The 23,856-nt window shown below is 34.0% G+C and overlaps 1 protein-coding gene across 2 annotated transcripts; it reads left to right on the forward strand.

Annotated features, from left to right (window-relative positions):
- The first annotated feature begins 148 nt into the window (after positions 1 to 148).
- LOC134836038 (E3 ubiquitin-protein ligase HUWE1) lies at positions 149 to 22,221 on the forward strand. 2 transcript variants are annotated; one of them, XM_063851161.1, is made up of 16 exons: positions 149 to 279; positions 606 to 1,217; positions 1,276 to 1,769; positions 2,763 to 3,978; positions 4,747 to 5,250; positions 6,038 to 8,590; positions 9,655 to 12,433; positions 13,728 to 14,681; positions 15,300 to 16,018; positions 16,713 to 16,884; positions 16,955 to 18,988; positions 20,009 to 20,584; positions 20,649 to 20,970; positions 21,433 to 21,598; positions 21,658 to 21,848; positions 21,910 to 22,221. In XM_063851161.1, exons 2-16 carry the CDS (start codon positions 714 to 716, stop codon positions 22,010 to 22,012), a joined length of 13,287 nt encoding a protein of 4,428 aa, XP_063707231.1. In that variant the 5' UTR covers positions 149 to 279; positions 606 to 713; the 3' UTR covers positions 22,013 to 22,221. The 2 variants fall into 2 exon arrangements, with proteins under 2 accessions (XP_063707231.1, XP_063707232.1); XM_063851162.1 differs by having other exon boundaries at positions 16,713 to 16,845.
- The last annotated feature ends 1,635 nt before the right edge of the window (positions 22,222 to 23,856 follow it).

Genomic DNA, 23,856 nt, shown 5'->3' on the forward strand with positions numbered 1-23,856 from the left:
TCATGGAAGAACTTTTCCCAAAATTTATGAAAAACTCCCGAGAAATCGCAAAGTCATTTTTATCCCAAAGCGAAAAAAATTTAGTCTCACACATTACGATGCCCAATGCACAAAAAAACCCCCATGAAAACTATGAATCAGCAAAAAAGGCAAATTTGACGTTCAACGTATCCAAAAAAGAGTAAATTGCGTAGCGAAAAAACCAAAGAAAGTGTTGGAAAGTCGCGTGAAAAACTGTAAAAATATTGCAAAAATATTACTATGATAGTTTGGCAACAGGTAACGTTCGAGATGGCGGCCTAGACATGCAGAAAACGTGCAAATTCGCGAGAAAAAGTTCCGTCTACAATGGCGGAATAGTTGTGTGTATGTGTGTAGACGCAAGAAAGAAAAATTCAATTGTGAAATTGCGAAATTGCCGTCGTTTGTTGTGCCAAAAGTCGGCAAAAGTATCGCGAATGCGGAGATTAGTCATCCGTTTCTCGACTTTTAGTTGATTTTATGACGAGTCTTGCGTAAATTTGCACGAATTTTGCTGTTTTAGTTCTGGCCTTTGTGTCATTTTCGCATACAAGTGCAATTAACTCATTCGCTATTTTTTTCAGCCACTACAAAATACTGGTTATCATTTAATTTTGCACTGATCAGCGTAAAAGTAACAAGCTGCAGCGTAGAATAGTTGGTGTTTACTGCGAAAAAACACAAAAAACACGATGAAAGTCGACACGAGTCGACTGAAAAAGGGCCCCAGCGAGATTCCGCCCGAGTGTCAGCAGCTCATCGACAGATTGCGTCTCTGCAATCGGCAAGAGTTGGCGTTGGAACTCGCGAAAATCGAAACGTGGACCTTCGGCAAGTGCGAATTGTGTCACTGGATCGAAATTCTCGACATTTTTGACGACATTCTCGCCGATGCGACGTTCGAAGATCCCACTTGTGGCCTCTATATGACATGTGATGTATCCTACAATGAGGAAGACACGAATCTCCTGTTGCTCGTACTGAATTTCACAACGTTGCTGATCGAGCACTCGTTTTCGCGTCATCTCTACAACTCCATTGAGCATCTCACGGCACTGCTGCAATCCATCAACCTGGATATTGTGCTCGGAGTGCTGAATTTATTGTACATGTTTTCAAAACGTAGCAATTTTCTATCAAGACTAGGCTGTAACAAGAAATCCGCTGTTTCTAATAGACTTAAATACATCGCCGAGGTAAGTTTTTTCCCTTAAAATCCCAAAAAAATCCATTAAAAATTTTTTTTCCAATCAGAATTGGGGAGGAAAAGACTCGGGCTTCGGCCTTGCCGACTGTTGCTGTGAAAATATCGAAATTCCAGCGAGCGTTTCGTCCTTTTTCTACGAGTACTACAAGTCCGATGGCTCGATGGAGACTGTGCATTTGGACGACAAGGAGCTGACGGAGAAAGATATTCGTTTGCTGACGGAACAAATTGTCCGGAAACTCAACGATGACATTACCGACGACCAAAAGTATCACATTTTTTGTCGCGTTCGTCTCTCAAAGACTTTCAAAGATTACAAGTCGCGTCTTTTGCTTGTGCAAGCACGTTTGCAAGCGTTATCAGTTCTTATCTATTCCGATGCTTTGACGGGACACATTCACCAATTAATTTATCCGGGCTTCTTGGAGGAGCTCGTCGAATTGCTCGAGTTGCAAAAACCGAATTTGGTCGAGATACGCGCCGCGGCGTTACGTACCCTGACATCGATTATTCATCTGGAACGAAGTTCGCAGTACATGAGGTGAGTGAAAAAAAATTATTTTTTGACCTGAAAAATTATTGAAATCTTAAAAAAAAATAAATTTCGTAAAATCATTAAAAAAAAGTTGATTTTAGTGAAAAAAATGAAAAATTAAAAAGATTTTTCTTTAAAAAAAAATTATTTTTGATGAATGAAAATTTAAAAACTTTTAATTTTTATGAAAAAAGAAATTTTAAAAAATCATAATTTTGACAATTTTTATTAAAAAATTAATTTTTGATAAAAAAAAAAAAAAAATCTAAAATTTTTACCAAATTTCCTTCATAAGTTTTAATTAAAAAAAAAGATTTTTGTTGAAAGAAATTAAAAAATTTCTAAAAAATTTTATAGTAGAATAAGAAATTTTTAAATTTTTTTTACCACTGTTCGACACATTTAAAAAAATCAATTCAAGATCTTAAAAAAAAATTTCAAAATTTTTCATTAAATTTTCTTTAAAAAAATAAAAAATGAAACTTTTTTTTTTTTTTTTTTTTTGTAAAAAAAATATGAAAATTTTTTAATTTTAATTTTTTTCCAAAAATAAAAAAAAATTTTGAATTTTAAAAAAATTTATGAAAATCAAAAAAATTTAATTAAATTTAATAAAATTTTTAATAAAAAAAGATTAAAAATCAAGTTTTAAAAATTTTTAATTAAAAAAAAGTTGAAATTTTTTTAAGTTTTAATATATTAAAAAAAAAAGAAAATTATAAAAAATAGAATTTTAAACTGAATTATTTTATTTTTTTTTTAAAATTGATATTTGATAAAAAAAAAATTGAAAATTTTCAAGTTTTAAAAATTTTTTCTAAAAAAAACAAATTAAAACTTATGAAAAAGAAGAATTTTTATGAAAAAAAAATTGCAAAGATTCCCAATGAAGTTGCAAAAATTTAAAAAAATTGATTTTTGACGAAAATTTTTTAAATTTTGATATTTTACGAAAATTTTTAATTATTTTCTTTAAATAATATTTTTTTTCTCGTTTAGAAAAACTGAAACCCGCCTGAATGTGATAATAGACGTCACAGGTGCCTCATCTTACCACGGATTTCTGCCCAGCATGGTTCGTTCGTGCATCAACAACTTGATCGCATCGACAACCGACTCAAATACTGACACATCCCAATTCCCGCTGCAACTCGCCACAGCTTTATTCAGTTTTCTCTACCATTTGGCAAGTTACGAGGGCGGCGCCGAGTCTCTCGTGTCGTGCGGCATGATGGAAAGTCTCCTCAAAGTGATAAATTGGAGTGGCAACGAACTCGAGCACATTACCTTCGTGACACGAGCTGTTCGGGTCATTGACCTCATCACAAATATCGACATGCAATCCTTCCAATCGCACGACGGACTCAACAATTTCATCGAACGCTTGAACATCGAGGTGAATTTGTGTCGCATCGAGCAACCGTACGAAATCAAACCGAATCGCGATCGACGTTCCATGTCGCCCGAGCTGTATGACCAACAATCGGAAGCGGGCAGTAACTTGAACTCCATTGACGAGTTAGCGGGCGAGGGTGACAGCATGCATTCGGAAGACGTTCACATGACACAAGAATCGGGCGAAACGCATGCCTCGCATTCGTCGGAAGACCCCTCGAAGAATGTCGTGCTGTTGGAACCGCTTCCGGGACGAGCTTGTTTGCCGCAACGTGCCGCTTTGCTGAAATCCATGCTGAATTTCCTCAAGAAAGCGATTCAGGATACGACCTTTTCCGACAGTATTCGTCACGTGATGGAAGGAAGTCTCCCGAATTCGTTGAAACACATCATCAGCAATGCCGAATATTATGGGCCGTCGCTGTTTCTGCTCGCCACAGACGTCGTTACCGTTTACGTATTCCAAGAGCCGAGTTTTTTGTCGTCGTTGCAAGACAACGGACTGACAGATGTCATTTTGCAGGCGCTTCTGAAGAAGGATGTGCCGGCGACGCGCGAAGTTCTCGGGTCGTTGCCGAATGTTTTTAGTGCGTTATGTTTGAATACACGAGGCCTCTTATCATTTGTCAAATATAATCCGTTTGACAAGCTATTTAAAGTGCTTTTATCGCCCGTTTATTTGTCCGCCATGCGACGACGACGTAGTTCTGATCCGATTGGCGACACCGCGAGCAACTTGGGCAATGCGATGGATGAACTTATGCGAAATCAACCGAGTTTGAAAACGGATGCCACGAAGGCGATCATTAAATTGCTTCAGGTATGTTTTAATTTTTTTGGCTAATTTTAAAAAAATTAAATTTAAAATTTTAAAAATAATAAAAATAAAAAATTTTAAAAATTTGAAAAATTAAAAAATAAAAAAATTTAAATAAAATTAAAAAAAAAATAAAAAAAAAAATAATAAAAAAAAATTTATTTTAAAAGTTTTCAACTTATAAAAAAAATTAAAATTAAAAAATCAAAAGAATTATAAAAAAATATTTTTTGGTCAAAATCTAACCATAATCAAAAAATAAAAAAAAAATGGAATCTCATATTTTTTTTAAACTTTAAAATTTTTGACTATTCAAAGTGCTAAAAGTTTATAATTTTAAAGTTTAAAAAAAATTAAAGTTTGAAGTTAAAGTTTAAAATTTTTAAAATATTTATATTTTATCAGTTTTAGCTCTTTTGAATTACAAAATGTTGATTTTTTTTATTTTTTTTTTAAATTCATTTTTCAATTTTTAGTAAATTTATTTTAATTAGGTTGAAATTTTATTTTTTCTGTTTTAAAAAAAAATTTGCGAAAATTTCACTTTTTGATCATTTTTGTGTGAAAACTTCGATATTTTTTAACTTTTTTAAAACATTAAGGTTCAAAATATGTAAAAATTTTCAATTTTTTTTTTTAAATTAAGAAATTTTCTCTAAAATTTTCTTCGTAACTTTTTGAGATTCATGATAATTTAAAATATTTTCTCAAAAAATTCACTTCCTTTCATAATTTTTTAACGCAAAATCTAATTTTTCCTCTCATTTTCAGGATCTCGTTGAATTAGGCACCGATCCAAAGTACATTTGCTGGCGTGCGCAGAACAAAAATGAAGTTTCCCCCAATAGCGGATCCTCAAGTAGTCGTCAATCGAACGCAAATAATGCCGATTTGAATGCCGGGAGCAGCGACGATGACGACGAAGATGAAGAGGAAGCGAGCACGTCGTCGCACAACAATCATCGGGACGACAACGGGCAAAATACGGCAGAAACAACGAACACAAATACGGAACAAGAGCCCGCACAAACCTCGTCATCCGCTTCGGAACGCATTCCCATCGCCTTGATTGACTACATCTTGAATGTCATGAAGTTCGTCGATGCGATTTTGAGCAACAACTCGACGGATGACCATTGTCGCGAATTTGTCGAGCACGGAGGACTGCAACCGTTGTTGGCGATTTTGTCGTTGCCGAATTTGCCTGTTACGAGCTGTAATACGCCAATTACTGCGTCGGCACAAGCTGTTGCTTCCGTGTGTAAATCGATTTTGGTAAGTATTCATTTTTTTTTTGAAATGTTTATATTTTTAATTTTTTGAGAAATTCAAAAAAAAAATTTTAAATGTCAAAAAAAAATCAAAACATTTTGAAATTTCTTTTAAAAAATGAGAAAAAAATCGAAATTTTCAATTTTTGAGAATTTTTTTAATATCAAATGTCTTAAAAGTGAAAAAAATTAATTTTTTTTTGTACAAAATTACAAAAAATTTTAAAAATTTGATAAAAAAATCAGATCAAAAGTCGAAATTTTCTTACTTTTATTAAATTTACAATATAAAATTTTCAAACCTTGAAAAATTTTTAATTTTTATATATAAAAAGTAAGAAAATGTTTAATTTTTAGTCTATTTATGACCAAAGTTTAAAAAAAAATATAAATTTTTAGTTAAAATAAATAAAAAATTAAGAAATTTGTTAAAAATTTTATGAAAATTTTTTATTTTTGTTCCTTTATTGGTCGATTTATAATAAAAATTTTTTAAAAGAGATCGAATTCTTTGCTAAACTTAATTAAAAATTTTAGTTTTACTTATTAAAATTATCTAAAAAAATATATTTTCTTAATTTTCGTAATTTTAAGTGAAAAAGTCTCAAATTTTCCTTTTTAAAATAAAAAAAATTATAAAAATATATAAAATTTTTAAGAATTACTAAGAAAAATTGAATTTTCCATAAAAAATGCTTCAAATAACTTCTTCTAAATATTTAAAAAATTAACAAAATTGATTTTTTTTTTTAAATTTTTGTCTAATTTTATGTTTTTTTTCTTCTTTTCAGAATTTGGCACACGAACCCCAAGTATTGCAAGTAGGTCTCGAGCAGTTATCTGGCGTCGTCGAGAACCTCAAACCCCTACAAAGTCACTTAGAGCAACCAAATGGTTCCGTCCTCTTGCGCGAATTGGCAAATTGTGGCAATATCGATCAAGCATTCACAAATGCCTCTGCCACGCCAATTTTGCATGCGATGAATGCCGTTCACGGATACGTCGTGATGCTCGTTCACGTTTGCCGCACAGGTCAAGCCGATATCCGGATGATGTCTCTGACCAAATGGAGTCAAGATAATGCTTACGGAAAGCAACTTTTGCAAAAACTCGTGCAATTGTACACGGCACTCGTGTGGGAAAGTACTTTGTTGCTGGCTTTGTGCACGGATGACATTTCTACGGGCTGCAATTTCGGCAAAGAAGACATCGACAAGATGATTCCGAGCGACTTGAAGGGCATTTCGGAGGTGAATTGGAACGAAGTTGTCGTTAATTTGTCTGCGATGGAAGGAAAGACTGACGAACAAGGCACGTCTCTTGTTTCGAATAGCATGGAAGTGGAAAATAGCGAAAGTAACAGCAGTTCGAAGAGCGGCAACGGGCAAAAGAAAGTTTTTGCTTCGGCAACGCAACTCAAATACATCAAATCGCTGCTTTTGGCGTCGTCGCGTTTAGGGAGAGCTCTTGCCGAGTTATTTGGCTTGTTGGTGAAACTTTCTGTGGGATCTCCGACTCGTCAACGTCGCGGACAGAATTTTCCCGCAACGCCGCAATACACGAGTCCCGCTTCCAAGGAGATTGCTCGTGTCTTGAGTTACATTCTCGTCGACGGATTGTCCTTTAACAAATTACCGCCATCCCCAATCCCGAAATTGAAGTTAATTTTCCTCATCTGCTCCGTGGGATTCACGTCTCCGATGCTTTTCGACGAAAAACGCTTCGCCTACCACCTGATGTTGCAAAAGTTCATCGAAGAGGGCGGCTTGGAGGTCTTTTTCGAGATGTTCCGATGGGCATTGACTGCCGGACACACAATTCCCATCCATCGTGCCGTCGAATCGAACAACTTGCCCGACGGAACAGGCGAATTTCTCGATGCCTGGTTGATTTTACTCGAAAAAATGGTGAATCCACGTGCAATTCTCGAAAGCCCGCACGTCATTTCAACAAAAACTAGTAGACAAAAACCCGAATTTGACTCGACGCAATACTTGATCAACGTTCATCGATTTGCTTATCAATCGGTAATGCATTTGTGGGGCTGCGCTCCGCTAAAAACGTACGGATTGCGGATGAGCGAGTCAATTTTGACGATTTTGAAGCATATTTTCCGCGGCGAAAAGATTATCGCGGAAAAGTACGTCGATAAAAGTAAAGAAAAGGAGAAGGAAGCAGAAGAAAAGGCTAAAACGGACCCCGCTGAAGGATCGTCATCGACAACAACGACGAATGAAGCCACAGGTGAGGCATCGACATCAACTACGACGAATAACGTTGCTGCGGAAGCGGTTGAAGAAGCGGATCCTCGCGTAAATCCGGTTTATTTGAGTGCTCTCATGGATATGGGATTCAATCGGGAGCAATGTACCGAAGCACTTTTAGCTACAGGCGGTTCTGTCGAACAAGCCACGGAATATTTGCTGAACAACACGACTCCCATGAACAATTCTGAGCTTTCGGCAGCAATTAGTGAGGAAATTGCCTCGAATATTCCCAACAGCATGGATGTCGATGTCACGGAGGAAGTCATTCGAGCAATTTTGATGAGTATTGGAGACTCTTCGAGCGTTATGCCGAGCAGCACGGGAGCTACGAAGAAAAATGAAGCTAAACCAGGCACAAGTACGGGCGTTACAACAGTTGCTCCTATCAAAGAGGCATACAAAAAGTACTTGACGGAAACGCCCTTGCCCAAAACAACGTTCGACCATTTCTCAGAAAGTGCGTTAAAGACATGCCTCCAACTTTTGGACACCCTTCCTGACGCCGTTTATCGCGTTTGTGACTTACTCGTGACAATTAGCAAGCGAAATGGCGACACGTGGCGCGATGACATGCTAAACAACCTCGTTGACGAGATCTCGGATTGTCTGGATTTCTTAATTCGAGTTTTAAATAGCGAAGAATCCATGGATGAAAGTGAACAACTCACGCCCGAGAGCTTTGTTTCGGGAGAAATGGCGAGTAAAACAGCAGTTCGCATTCACCTGTTCACGCTTCTCTTCGAAGGACAGTATCAAGAGTTGAAAATCCCGTGCGCCTCAGCGATGGTTCGCAAAGATGTCTTGCCGAAATTAGTAAAAGTCATCATCGATATCGAGAGAATCATGAAAACGGGTGACAAGAAGCCTACTGTGACGACACCGAAATGGTTGGCTCCCCTGTTTTTGCTTGTCGATTTGTACGAAAAAGTTGCCGTTTATACGCAACGAAAGGCGGAAATGCATAAAGTTACGACACGAACATGGAAGTGGTACGATTTATCGACCGCAAAGTGGAATGCTTATTCGCCAGCTAGCAACAAAGTGATCAATGATGCGTATTGGAATAATGAGCCATCGGTAAGTTACTCGTTTTTTTAAATATTTTGAAGAATTTTACATTGTGCATCGGGCGAAAAATTTTAAAATGTGCATTGGGTAAAAATTTCATTAATTTTTTTTAAGGACAAAAGTTTCAAAATGTGCATTGGGTAAAAATTTCATAAAGTTCAATAGGCAAAATTTTCAAAATTTGCATTGAGTTAAAATTTCATTAATTTTCTATTGACAAAAGTTTCAAAATGTGCATTGGGAAAAATTTCAAAAAATTCAATGGGAAAAATTTTCAAAATTTGCATTGGGAAAAATTTCAAAAAGTTCAATGGGAAAAATTTTCAAAATGTGCATTGGGTTAAAATTTCATAAAGTTTAATGGGCAAAATTTTCAAAATGTGCATTGGGTTAAAATTTTATAAAGTTTAATGGGCAAAATTTTCAAAATGTGCTTTGGGTTAAAATTTTATAAAGTTTAATGGGCAAAATTTTTGAAATGTGCATTGGGTTAAAATTTCATAAAGTTCAATGGGCAAAATTTTCAAAATTTGCATTGGGAAAAATTTTAAAAAAATTCAATGGGAAAAATTTTCAAAATGTGCATTGGGTTAAAATTTCATAAAGTTCAATGGGCAAAATTTTCAAAATTTGCATTGGGAAAAATTTTAAAAAAATTCAATGGGAAAAATTTTCAAAATGTGCATTGGTTTAAAATTTCATAAAGTTCAATGGGCAAAATTTTCAAAATTTGCATTGGGAAAAATTTTAAAAAAATTCAATGGGAAAAATTTTCAAAATATGCATTGGGTTAAAATTTCATAAAGTTTAATGGGCAAAATTTTCCAAATTTGCATTGGGAAAAATTTTAAAAAAATTCAATGGGAAAAATTTTCAAAATATGCATTGGGTTAAAATTTCAAAATGTTCTTTGAGCAAAAAATTGAGAAAATTTTTAAAATGTTCTGTAGACAAAAAAAAATCAAAATTATCATGTTCAATGGTTCAAATTAGAAAATGAAAAATTCTTCTGAAAATAATTTTCAATTTTTTTTTTCATAAAAATCTAAAATACCTTTTTTTCTCTTTTTCAGGCTCGCATCACTTTTGGTCGTCAACGTTACACGATCAACTTTTCCTGCATGAACCAAGTAAACGAAGAAACTGGAAATCATCGTCCCGTCATCCTTTCGCTGAAATGCATGGAAAAGGACTTACCGATTTTCGCTCCCACAAGTTCAACGAGCGTCAATTCATCGCATGTCGGAGCCGGAGATTCCGCAACAAATGCCCCAACTGCCGTCCCTGCTCCGATGCCCGAATTAGGAGCTTCTGAGCCAACAAGCAACGACGCATCCAACAATCCCGAAGCTGCGATCGACATAAATGTCACAAAAATCGATGCCACAAAAATGGATACGGCTTCCGAGGAAAAAGAAACGCTAGAATCTAAATTCCCGAATGTCGTCCTGGATGGTTTGGAGCAATTCCAAACGAAAGATTTGGTTGCTGCCTGCGTTCGTCTCATGGCGCACGATTTCGACAAAGATACGTTGCACGCGATCATGCGAGTTTGCCTCCGACTGACGCGAAATTACGAAAATGCCGAAGTTTTTGCGAAGGAGGGTGGCGTCAAGTTGCTGCTGCAAATGAAACAATCGTCGGGATACGTTGGATTTACGACGCTTGCCACTTTATTGATCCGTCACGTCATCGAAGAGCCAAAAACTCTCACGCTGGCGATGGAAAATGCAATTTATTCGCGTACTTTGCCGATTCATCCGCCCGGTTGCAAGGAACTCTTGTACATGACACGTCAAATGAGCTCCGCCATTTCGCGAAATCCCGCAAAATTCAAGGAAGTTGCGCAGCAAATCCTCCGAATTGACGTCGAGATCCTCAAGCGGAACCAATTGAACGAAGATAACCGATATTTATTGAAATCCGTGCATCCGCAAGGCACACGGGACTTCAAATTGGAAGATCCAACGGCAGTTCAGGCTGTAAAAGATCTCTTACAGTTCTTAATTCAACCGGATGTGCCCGTAACTCGAACTTCAAACAACCAAACTCAAAGCGGATCGAAATCGTCGTCAAGTAAGAACTATACGTCGATCGAAACGCGTGCCGAACAAAGCAATCGCAGCACCGACAACCGTTTTGATGACATTTTCAGCCCAATTGCCAATCCGCGGACCACGAGCGCCGTCAGTAAAGCGAACGAATTAATAAATCAAGCAAAATCCAGCATGCAAAGTGGCAATAATGACAAAATTTTGTTGTCTAAAACGGATATTTTGAGTATTTTGGGCGATGCAGTGCGTTCGTATCAAACCGTTTCGCTGCTAATCACGCAACACGTCTACAAAGCTGGCAGTATTCCGTCAATTAACGAAGATATAACGGCTTTAGCGTACATTTTGGACAAACTTTTGTACTCGAGCGAGAATGGGCAGGACAAAGAATGCGGCACAGTAGCTCAATTCTTGATTTCAGGCCTTGCTGCAACGTCTGACGTCGTTTCCGTGCAATTTGCGGTCGTTACAGAAGTCAAAGCCGCCCTTTTACGTGCTTTTAACATGCCTGAGTCGATGGAAAAACACTTGCAAATTGAAATGATCACCGGATTAATTCCCGTAATGATCGACAGTTATGTCTCAGCTGACAATCATCTGCTTTCAAAGTCCCAACAATTCCAGTCGGCGCGTTATAACATCTTTTACATCATGTTACGCAAGGGTCTGATAAGTGATTTGGCTAAAGCCGCCCAATATCTCGATCTTTCGGGTCCCCATACCGTTGCGACGATCAATTACATCCTCAAATCCTTGGAACTTTTGCTGCGAATGTCCAATGAACCGCAAATGGCAGCCTCAATTTTCAACAAAAAGAAGTCAGGCACCCAAAATCCCGTTGTCCCAGGCTCACAGGCATCCACATCGGGTCAAGCAAGTACTTCAACGAGCGGAAATGTCGCCGTTACCCCGAGCACAAGTGGCAGTATTGTCGCCCGAAGAAATTCGCGATCGAGTTTGGCAGCAGGAAGAACTTTACCAACTGCCGTGCAAGAAGAACAACAACAACAAAGCACTTCGGGAGCCCCATTGAGTGAATCTACGGTGGCGCAAGACGAAACTATGACCGACGACAGCGAAAATACCGATTATGACATAAGCGCCGTGCCCGAAAGTGGCATCGAGACCACGTCAGAGGCGCAAATTCAAGTTGACTTGTCCGAAATTTTGAATTCTTTCCTGCGGGATGATTTAAATAACGAAGGCGGTGACCGGGGAACGCGTTCCCGGCTGTTAGTAACTGACGAGAGCATTGCCACAGTCGAGGGCGAAAACGATGTCGTCAACGAAAATGATGATGCGGGACTTTCTAACATGCGCGGCGAAACGGGAGACACGAGCAGCGAAAGTGGCGATGACTCCGTTTCCAATGCGAGTGATCAAGAAGGTCCCGAACTCGAAGAGGAGGAAGAAGAGGCATCCGAAAATGAGGATGAAGGCGACGAACAAAGCGATTTAGATGTTGATGAGGAAACTCGTCAATTTATTGAAATGTATGACCAAAGTGTTTATAGCGTTCGTTCGCCAAATATTCCGGAGCTGGAACGCGATAACGAAGATGTCTTGATGATTCAGTACAACGCGAATAGTGCACGTGGCGATAATGACGCCGAAACGGGCGACAATGCTGGAAATGGAGGAAATAACGCCGCTGGAGGTTCAATTGCGGAAATTAGAATTGCTGATTTGGCAGATAGAAGACCTTTTTCGAACGAGCAAAGTCGTCGTCGTTTGGAACAAAGTCGCGCTGATGCAGGTCCGAGCAGTTCTAATGCGGGAGGAAATGATGAGGGACAAGGTAAGCCAAAGATTTAAAAAATTAAAACAAAATATTTTAAAAATAAATTTCATAAAAAAAAATTAAAAAGAAATTTCTTAAAAAATATTTTAAAAATAAATTTCATAAAAAAATATTTTAAAAATATATTTTTTAAAAAAATTATTTTTGAAATATTTTTTATGAAATTTATTTTTAAAATATTTTATAAAAAATTTCATATAAAATATTTTAAAAATAAATTTCATAAAAAATATTTTAAAAATAAATTTCATAAAAAATATTTTAAAAATAAATTTCATAAAAAATATTTTAAAAAAAATAAATTTTTAAAAAATATTTTAAAAATAAATTTCATAAAAAATATTTTAAAAATAAATTTCATAAAAAATATTTTAAAAATAAATTTCATAAAAAATATTTTAAAAATAAATTTTTTAAAAAATATTTTAAAATTTAATTTTATAAAAAATATTTTAAAAATAAATTTCATAAAAAATATTTTTAAAATATTTGGGTAAAAATTTTAAAAATTAAAAAAAAATATTTTAAAAATAAATTTCTTAAAAAACATTTTAAAAATAAATTTCATAAAAAATATTTTAAAAAGAAATTTCTTAAAAATACTTTAAAAATTAATTTCATAAAAAATATTTTAAAAATAAATTTCATAAAAAAAATTTTAAAAAGAAAAAATATTTTAAAAATAAATTTTATAAAAAATAATATTAAAATAATTTTTTTAACAAATAAATTTCATAAAAAATATTTTAAAAAGAAATTTCATAAAAAATATTTTGAAAATAAATTTCATAAAAAATATTTTAAAAATTAATTTCATAAAAAATATTTTAAAAATTAATTTCATAAAAATATTTTAAAAATTAATTTCATAAGAAATACTTTAAAAATTAATTTCATAAAAAAATATTTTAAAAATAAATTTCATAAAAAATATTTTAAAAATTAATTTCATAAAAAATATTTTAAAAATTAATTTCATAAAAAAATATTTTAAAAATAAATTTCATAAAAAATATTTTAAAAATAAATTTCTTAAAAAAATATTTTAAAAATAAATTTCTTAAAAAACATTTTAAAAAGAAATTTCATAAAAAATAACTATCAAAAAATTTTGAAAAATAAATTTAGTAATTTTATGAAAAATATTTTTAGAGAAGAAAATTGATAAAATTTGATTTTGAAAACAAAAACTAGTAAAAATTGAAAATTAAAAAAAAATTAAATTTATTCAAAATTATGAAAATTTATTTTATGAGCGGCCTAAATAATAAAAATAATTTTATAATTCAAGGTACTGTCGCTGCACATCCTTTACTCGTACGTCGTCATAGCACATCGCAGTCCAATGAAGGCCCCTTGCGTTATGATGGCGCTGGCGTGAATCGTGGCTCGCGTTCGGGACGTCAAAGACGCTTGAATTACATCAGCACGAACGGAAGAAGCACAAATCCGCCGATAATTCTGCAACGACTTCTTGGACCATCAAGTACGAATGCTGGAGGCACGGTAACGCTTCGTGCGCCAAACGGCGTTGTCCTGATGGATCATTTTAACCTCATTTCAAGCAACGACGATGAAAATGGCGATATCGATTTGACACACGGGCACGTCTATAACCGCGGAATTTCGAATCACACGAATAACCATTCGACGGCGCTCAGTTGGTGGTTTGAGGAATCCCGAATTTTGGGTTTGGAATCACAACCTGACGTTTGTTTGACGATTTGCGATCAATTAGTGCCCGATTTGGAGAAATACAAGGCGCAGGATTTGGCCAAGAGTCGCAGTAAACGTAAAAAGAAGGTTACTGAGGAGCAAGAAAAGACTTCGGAAGAGAATAATGAAGCGCAAACTGCGAATAACGCGACAAATTCGAACCAAAATCAAGTTCCTGCCACGCAAGAAAGTGTCGTTGATTTAATGGATGTTTCGGAGCCGCCTTTCGACTCATCAACGCCGATCGTGAATCAAAATATTAACGCGACATCCACGCAGCTCGAGGAGATGCAAATTAATTCAGATGGCGAACCGCGTCAAGCACAATCGAGCGCTGTGCAAGAAAATCAAGCGAATAATCAAGCCGAGACGACAAGTAGACAATCGACTTTGGTTGATGGCGATAGCGAGATGAACGACGCGTCTTCGATGAGACCCCAAAGTGGCGAAACTTTCGGATCTTTGAATGCGGAGTCTTTCTTTTTGGAAGAAAGTGAGGATTCGGTCGACGAAAATCTTCATAGTCAACGTAGGTTTTCAATTTTTACGGATTTTTTTGTACGAACTGAAGGATTTTAAGTTAAAAATCTTTCAATAACCACCAAAAAATTGTCCTTAAGCTTCATTTTCATATTAAAAATCGATTTTTAGCTAATTTCAAAACTAAAAATCGATTTTAGAAGTTCTTAGATATACTCCGATACTCGCAAATTTTTTTTTTGCTTGCTAAATATTTTAGTAATTTTGATTTTAAGGATGTGAGAATATCTAAAAGCATCTAAAATCGATTATGAAATTAGGTGAAATCGATTTTTAATATGTGAGGGCGTTAAATTTGTTCATTGATCATCGAAAAGTCGAGCCTTTTTTTGAAAAAAAATGATTTTTTATATATTTTGCTTAACATTTTTGATTTTTTGTCATTTTTTATTATTTTTCTTCTAAATTTTTATCAAAATTTTGTATTTTTATGAATCATACAAAAATCTTTTTCACCAAAATATTCAAAAATATTAAGAAAAATTTTTAAAAACTCGACTTTTCGTTGAAAAATAGCAAATTTCTATACAAATTTTAATGATTCTTGACTAAAAATTTTTACAAAATTCTTGACAAATTTATTAAAAATATTTTTTTTACTTTTTAGGCAACTCTGACGAAGACGACAGCTCTGAATCCGACACCGACGAAGAAGATAACGAGCAGTACATTGATGATCAAAGCGAAAATCTGCCAAGTAGCGAGCAAAATGTAGCAACACAAGCCGTTACAATTGCTGAAATCAACACTGTTCCAACGGAAACTGCTTCAAATCCGCCCACAAATCAAGATGTCGAAATGGCAAGTAACCAAGATGCAGGAACAGCGCCTATGGATACCGCAAGTACCGAAGAAGGAGCTGTCGGAGGCACAACAAATGACGAAACAGGTCAACCCTCGACTGGTACAGCGGAAAATAATCAAGAGGCAACGCCTCAAACCGTTCCAAGTGCATCGCAACAAGATATCGATCCGGCAATTCGAAGTATTTTGGGTGATTTGGAAGTTCCCGAGGGAATAGATGCGTCTTTCTTAGCTGCCTTGCCGCCAGAGATGCGAGAAGAAGTTATCGCGGAGCACATGCGACAACAGCGAATTCGTCAGAGGGCAACGCAGCCTCCAGCAGTTGTTGCGAACGAAACTGCGCCGCCCGTTGCCGAAGTTAATCCCGAATTTTTGGCTGCTTTACCGCCGAATATACAAGAAGAGGTGTTGGCACAACAGCGATTGGAGCAACAACGACAAGCTGCTGTGAATATGAATCCAAATGATCCCGTTGATGCAGCGGCGTTCTTCCAAAATTTGACGCCTTCGTTGAGACAAGCGGTGAGTTTTGAATTTTTCGACAAAAAAGTTGAAAATTTTTTAATTTTCGTTCATTTTTAAAGCTAAAAAGTTCATTTCGAGATCAAAAAAATAATTTTTTGAGCTCGAATTTAATTTTAAACGCTAAAAAACTCATTTTGTAGACCAAAATATATTTTTCAGAAGCAAAATTTTTATTTTAAAAATTAAAAAATTTTAAAAGAGTTCATTTTGGAAACGAAATTTTTCATTTCGAGAACAAAAAATTTCATTTCGAGATCGAAAATTTTATTTCTTTGGTTAAAATTTATTTCAAAAGCTAAAAAAATCTTTTTTGTGAATTGAAAAATAATTTTCAGAAGTAAACTTTTCATTTACAAAAATAAAAAAATTAAATTAAATAACTTAAAAATTCATTTCGAGAACGAAAAATTTCATTTCGAGGACAAAAAAATTCATTTCGAGATCGAAAATTTTATTTCTTGGGTTAAATTTTATTTTAAAAGCTAAAAAAATCTTTTTCTGAATTAAAAAATAATTTTCGGAAGTAAACTTTTCATTTACAAAAATAAAATAACTAAATTGAATAACTAAAAAATTCATTTCGAGAACGAAATATTTTGCTTCGAGATCGAAAATTTAATTTTTTGAGTTCAAATTTCACTTTAAAGACTGAAAAATTAATTTTTTTAAATAATTTTTCTCTTTCCAACAGATCCTCACTGACATGGAAGAATCCCAAATCTCCGTTCTTCCTCCGGAACTGGCAGCAGAAGCTCAAAATTTGCGTCGCGATTGGGAATCTCGGAATCGACAAATGATGCAAATGCGTCTTTTGAACCAAATCGGTACGAGTGCAAATTTCCATTCTTTGTTCCGACATAGAAGTAAATATTCCTTTCCACCATTTCACTAACCTGCATCTTTTTTTCTTATAATTTTACCCCTTTATTTAAGGTCGCAACGTAGATCCGCGTCAATATTTGCCGCGCACGAGCTACATCCAACTCAACTCGAACGCCATCACAATTCGCGGCGGCGTGCATCCATCCAACGTTTTATCCAACATGGAACGCCAGGGAGGTCCTTTGCTGGATCACGAAGCACTCGCATCCATTCTCGTCCTTTTATTCATTGACGATCCGAATATCAGCACGTTGCGTTTGTATCGTGTCATCAAGAATTTGTGTTATCACGTGCCGACCCGAAAATGGATAATTCGTGCTTTGTTGTCGATTGTCGAGAAATGCAGCGAAGAATTGAATACGGGAGCGAAATTCATGGCAATTGAAGGCGGAAATATGGAGTCAAGTAAACCAGAGTGGTTGAATATTCGTTTGGACTCGGCATTGAGTTGTCGCACGAATGTTTTCCTCATGAAGAGACCAAATTCCGCGGGCGGCGTCATCCGGAAGAACGACAGCCCGATAACAGTTCATCCCAAAGCATCGCCGATCGTCTGTCGACACATTGTGGATTTGTTGATTTTCTTGGCGAAAAGTTTCCCCGTGCATTTCTTGCCCTTGAAGAAGACAACGGAGCCGCAACAAGCCGGCACTTCCACAAATTTAGCCACCTCAAGTACAAACACGAAAACCGCAAAAGCAACAAACAGCAATTCGTCGTCGAGCAGTTCAGGTACGCCGAAAAAGGAGGAAGGGCCTGTCGCTGGACCCTCGAATGCCGACAAACCAACGGAATTTTGGGAGATTTTAAGTGGCCTTGATGCAAAAATTAATCAACAACGTAAATTGTCGTCGAAGCAAGTTTCGCGTCCTCCAAAGGAATTCAACGAGCCCGATATCGTTACGTTCGATGTGTCACCTTTTGGGCAATTAATTAAAATTCTTGCACACGAAACGGTGAAAAATAGCAGTCAATTGACGGATAAAGTGCTGCGATTGTTGTCACTGATCTCCGTGGCGTTGCCCGACAGCAAAAACAAGGCAGGGGGAAATGCGAGAAATAAACCGCCCCAAAATTATCAAGTGAAAAATTTATTCGACGACAATAATCAGAGTGAGACGGAATTCCATTTGGGGGTCATTGTTCAAGTTTTGACCTCGAAAGCGTGTTCCGAAGACGGATTGGAAGACGCAACGGCGCTCCTGCTCAATTTGAGTAAATGCAGCAATAAAACCCGTTACGTCATCCATCATCTCCTGCTAAATGGCGCTTATAGCGTTTCTTGCATGGTTTTGCGACACATCAACGACCTCATGACAGAACTGCGACAACTCAAGCAAAAACGCCCCGATGTTCCTGTCGAAATTAAACCGCCTGTCGAAGTGATGCCCGTTGACGAAGACATGGAAACACCCTCGACATCAGTGGCGCAACCCAAAGCCACGAACGTTCGCGGCGGAATCCTCCAAGATCGCTTCACAAAGGACCAAGTGATCATCATGGCACCGAACAAAGTGAAGTCTACGGGAGATTTGCAACTTCCCTCAATGGCTCCCTTAATTTCGAAGACTTCGAGTCAAGCATTTTTCCTGCGAATTTTGAAGGTAATCACGCAAATTCGTGATTCCGTGTACCAAACGATGAAAAATGAGGCAAATAGCGCAACGAAAACCATTGAACCGAATCAGCTTGAATTAAGTCCCTTGAGTGAGACCTTAAAACTTGACACTTTGTGGGACACGTTGAGCGAATGTTTGAAAGAGCTGGAAGAAACGAGTGATCATCATGCGGTTTTGGTGTTGCAACCGACGGTAGAAGCCTTTTTCCTGGTACATGCGTCGTCGCAGAACAAGAACGCGTGTGCTTTGTTGAAGGAACAAGAGGAAAAGGCAAATGCGGAGGCGCAGCAAGGCGAACAAGATGCGGAAACGACAGAAAGTGCGGAGGCAACAGAGGCGACCGCGGAAAATCAGACAGCTACGGTTACGGAACCATCGGAAATGGAAAGTACTCCGACGGAAACGCAACCGACGACATCCGCGATGGAAGGGCAAGTCGAACAAAGTGCTGGAGAAACGTCAAATGGTGAGTTTTTTTAAATAATAATTTTTCATATTTTGAAGTTTTTGTCTTTTGGCTCATTTTAAAGTTCGAAAATTTTTTTAGAAAAATAATATTGTTAAAAATTTCTTTTGAAAATTGTAATTTTGTGGATTTTTTCTACAATTTTTAGTAATTTAATTTTTAAAAAATTTTTAATTTAATTAAAATTCAATTTAATTTTTAAAATTAATTTTTAGTAGAAATATTTTCAAATAAATTTTAATTAATTAAATTTAATTTTTTTTACAAATTTTTATCTATTTTTTTTAATTTTGTGCCTTTGTTTATAATTTTTATTTTAATTCAATTTTTTCAATTTAATAATTTTTGTAAAAATTTATTTTTTATAAAAAATTAAATTTTTAAAAAAATTGAATTTTTTTAAAATTTAATTTAATTAAAATTTAGTTTAATTTTTAAAATGAATTTTTTAGTAGCAATATTTTCAAATAAATTTTAATTAATTTAATTTAATTTTAATGAATTAATTTTTTATTAGTACTACTATTAGTAGAGATATTTTTAAATAAATTTTAATTTAAATAAATTAAATTTTTTAAATTAATTTTTTTACAATTTTATAATTTTTTTCCTGAAAAAAATTATTATTTTTTACAAAATTCAAAATATTTAAAAATTAATTTCCAAAATTTTTACAAAAATTAAGATTTTGTTGACATGAGATTGAAAATTAAAATTTTTGAACAGATTTTACAACAACTAAAAAAAAAAAAAAAAAAAAAAAAAATCAATATTTAAAAATTATTTTTTTTTTTCAAAAAAAAAAAAAAAAAAATAAAAGTTAAAAAAATTATCAAAAATTTAAATTTTTCTTAACAAATTTTCAAAAAAAAAAAAAAAAAAAAAATTAATTTTAAAATTTAAATATTTTTTGTAATTCGTAAATTTTTTTATTATTTATTTTTATATTTTTTTCTTTGAAATTTAAAATTTTTTCATCGAGAATTTAAAATTAATTTAATTTTTTTTCTGCATTTTCAGACGACGCCTCTTCATCATTACCAAAACTGGGATTACTCACGCAACTCAGCCAACAACAACAAGCACCTCCCGTTCTCGACCCGGACCAGAAGAAATTCCTGCAATTCGCTGAAACGCATCGTGTCGTCTTGAATCAAATTCTCCGACAAAGCACAACACATTTGGCTGACGGCCCGTTTGCCGTTCTCGTCGATCACACACGCATTTTGGATTTCGACATCAAACGACGTTACTTCCGTACTGAACTCGAACGTCTCGACGAGGGCATTCGACGCGAAGAGCTGGCGATTCACGTGCACCGCGTCACCGTCTTCGAAGATTCATTCCGCGAATTGTATCGTCGCACGCCCGAAGAGTGGAAAAATCGCTTCTACATCGTGTTCGAGGACGAAGAGGGGCAGGATGCGGGCGGATTGTTGCGCGAATGGTATGTCATCATATCGCGCGAGATCTTTAATCCCATGTACGCGCTATTTTGTGTGTCGCCGGGCGATCGGGTGACGTACATGATTAATCCGTCGTCGCATGCCAATCCGAATCACTTGTGTTATTACAAGTTTGTGGGACGAGTTATTGGTAAGAAAATTATTTTTTAATTTTTTTAAAGCATTTTTTGACTGAAAATCTTTTAATTTTGTAGCAAAAGCGATTTATGACAACAAATTGCTCGAGTGTTACTTCACAAGGTCGTTCTACAAACACATCCTTGGCACCGCTGTCAAATATACCGACATGGAAAGTGAGGATTACGAATTCTACCAAGGACTTGTCTTCTTAATTGAACACACCGTCGCTGAATTGGGCTACGATTTGACCTTCAGCTTGGAAGTACAGGAGTTTGGAGTGACGGAAGTGCGGGATTTGATACCGAATGGACGAAACATTGTTGTGACAGAAGAGACAAAATTGGAATACGTTCACTTGGTGTGCCAACTTAAAATGAGCGGGTCCATTAGACAACAGTAAGTTTTTTATTTACATTAATTTTTTTGAGAATTAAAAAAAAATGAAAAAAAAAAATTTTCAAAAAATTTAAATAATTTATTATTTTAAAATTAATTTTTGACACAATTTTTTCGAAATAAAAAAAAAAAAATTAAAAATTCGTAAAAAAAAATTATTTTTTTAATTTTTTTTTAAAAAATAATTTTTTAAATATTTTTTTTTTATTTTTTTAATTTTTTTTTAATCAAAAAATATTTTTTTTTTAATTAAAAAAAAAATTAAAATTATAAAAAAAATAATTGAAAACATTTTTGTAAAAAAGAAAGAAATTTTTTCAGCAAAAATTAATTTTTTTCACGAAAAAAAAAAAAAAAAATTTTTAAAAAAAAGGAAATTTAATTTTTTTTTTTTATTTTTACCTTTCACTCTAAATATTTTTAAAAATTTTCAATTTTAACACATTTTATTTTTAATTCCAGGTTAAATGCATTTTTAGAAGGATTTTACGATATAATCCCGAAACGATTGATCTCTATCTTTAACGAACAAGAATTGGAATTACTCATATCGGGTTTGCCAAATATAGACATTGAAGACTTGAAGGTCAACACAGAATATCATAAGTATCAAGCAAATTCAATCCAGGTAAAATCTCAAAAATTTCTCGAAAATTAGATTTTAATTAATATTTTTTTTCTAAATAGGTTCAATGGTTCTGGCGTGCTCTGCGAAGCTTCGACCAAGCGGATCGTGCCAAATTCCTCCAATTTGTGACGGGAACTTCCAAAGTCCCCTTGCAAGGATTCGCTTCACTAGAGGGCATGAATGGAATACAAAAGTTCCAAATTCATCGCGATGATCGTTCAACTGATCGTCTTCCATCGGCCCATACTTGGTAAGAAAATTATTTTTTTTTTCATAATTTCAAGATTTTTTAATTATTTTTTTCTTTTTAGCTTCAACCAACTTGATTTACCAGTTTACAAGACTTACGATAAGCTACGATCTAGTTTACTCAAGGCGATACACGAGTGCTCCGAAGGATTTGGATTTGCTTAAATTACCCCATTTGAAGAGACTTACAACCGAATGTGACGATAATTAGTGATAACAAAAAAAAATTATTAAATATGATATGAAACAATTAATAAGTGCAACCCATTTTTTACGCTATAATCAATATTAATTAATTTTCCTTCTCCATATTTATGTTCAACTAAAATCTACTATTAAAAATATGATGATGTAAAAAGAATAATAAAATTATTAAACACAAAATTTGATTTTTTTTTTACCTAAGGTTTACTTTTTTAATAAGGTAAGTGATTTTTTTTTTCGAAAACTCACTAAAAAAAATTTTTTTTCAAATATTCAATAATTTTTTTTTTAAATTCAATAAAAAATAAATGAAAATAAAAATTTAATAATTTTTTTTGAAAATTTAATGATGATTCATTCATAAAAATCAATAAAAATTGTTAATTTTTAAAAAATTCAAAATATTTTTTTTAAATAATTTTTGACTGAATATGACTCAAGAATTCAAATATTTACAATTGAAAAATTTGCAAATTTTGAAAAATTCGTTTGAAAATTAATTTATGTTAAAAAATTATTCAAAAATTGATCAAAAGCTCAAAAAAATTCTTTTGATTTTTTTTTGAGATCTTTAAAAAAAATGAAAAATTGACAATATTTTTGTAAAAAATTTTTTTATTAATTTTTAACATTTTATCCAAAATTAACGTTCAAATTGTTTTTCTTCAAATTTAATTATTTTTTTCTCTTTTTTGAAAAAAAAAAAAAATTTCTTCTAAAAAAAAGAATAACGAACGCCTCAAACCAAAAAACTCTATTTTATAGAGAAAATTTCTTTAACATGAAGAATTTTCTTACAAAGAGAAAAAAAAATAATTTTAAGGAAAAAAGTTCTATTTCAACTTTTACAAAGAGATAAAAATCGCAAAAGAAAGCATTGAAAACGCAACACGTTGTAGATGTCTGTGCCGAAAATTCTCCCGAGAATCCGCATTCATATCATTAGAAGATGAACTTTCTGCTACAGTGATAAGAATAATACAATTCCATAACGTGCAGTTTATCTTACATCTGACATGTATGACAAAAGAAAAAAGTATATAAATCTTACCTGTTTTTCTTCCGATTTTGCAAATGTGAAACCAATGTAAGCCACTCTCTTTTTTTATACTTTTTTTTTACTCAAATCAGCGCTTACATTACGGGAAATTCATAAAAAATGTATGTCGAGTAATGTTTGGAAAAGTAAGTGAAGGAAAACATTAACTCACTTCATCGAGCAAACTCACATGTCCGTTAATTTATCTGATTCAAAATGCAAACAAATGAGAAAACTAAACGAAATGAACTTTAATACTCATCAGAAAAAGACAATAAATTCTAATTAATTTCAACAAGGTTGTGAAAACGACGAGTAGAATGATAGAAATGTTCTCTTTCCTTTCTCTGCAATTTTCCTCCATTATTTTTCTCTTTGTTATTTAAAACATGCTGGTACGTGTGAAAGTATATTTTCGTCTTTTTGTTGTCGTCGCTTCTCATGACGACTCAGAATAAATTACATTGTGGTAAATTTTTTATTTCGTCTTCATCACTTCGCGACGTAAATAAATGTTCATTTTTGTTATTTTTCCTTTTTTTCCATGAATTAAAGATACTTTTCGTCGTCTTTTTAATTATTAGCGCAATTCAGTCACATTTTTCCTTGTGAAGAAAGAGGAAAAAAATAAGAAATCTTGACTGTTGATTCTGAGCCTTTTTCAGTTAAGTTATACGGAAAAAATGTGGCAACATGTTGTAATTCTAGTCGTAAATAAATCAAAGCCCATTCACATAAATATCTAATAATATTTTCATCTCTTGAT

This window comes from Culicoides brevitarsis, chromosome 3, assembly GCF_036172545.1.
Source record: "Culicoides brevitarsis isolate CSIRO-B50_1 chromosome 3, AGI_CSIRO_Cbre_v1, whole genome shotgun sequence".
NCBI classification, from domain to species: domain Eukaryota; kingdom Metazoa; phylum Arthropoda; class Insecta; order Diptera; family Ceratopogonidae; genus Culicoides; species Culicoides brevitarsis.

What these genes read in the sequence shown, in the direction of transcription:
- LOC134836038 (XM_063851161.1), top strand. Translation starts at nt 714, where the DNA reads ATGAAAGTCGACACGAGTCGACTGAAAAAGGGCCCCAGCGAGATTCCG. An exon ending in ATTGGAATAATGAGCCATCG is followed by an intron (nt 8,591 to 9,654) that starts GTAAGTTACTCG and finishes TCTCTTTTTCAG; the next exon opens with GCTCGCATCACTTTTGGTCG. An exon ending in AGGAAATGATGAGGGACAAG is followed by an intron (nt 12,434 to 13,727) that starts GTAAGCCAAAGA and finishes TTATAATTCAAG; the next exon opens with GTACTGTCGCTGCACATCCT.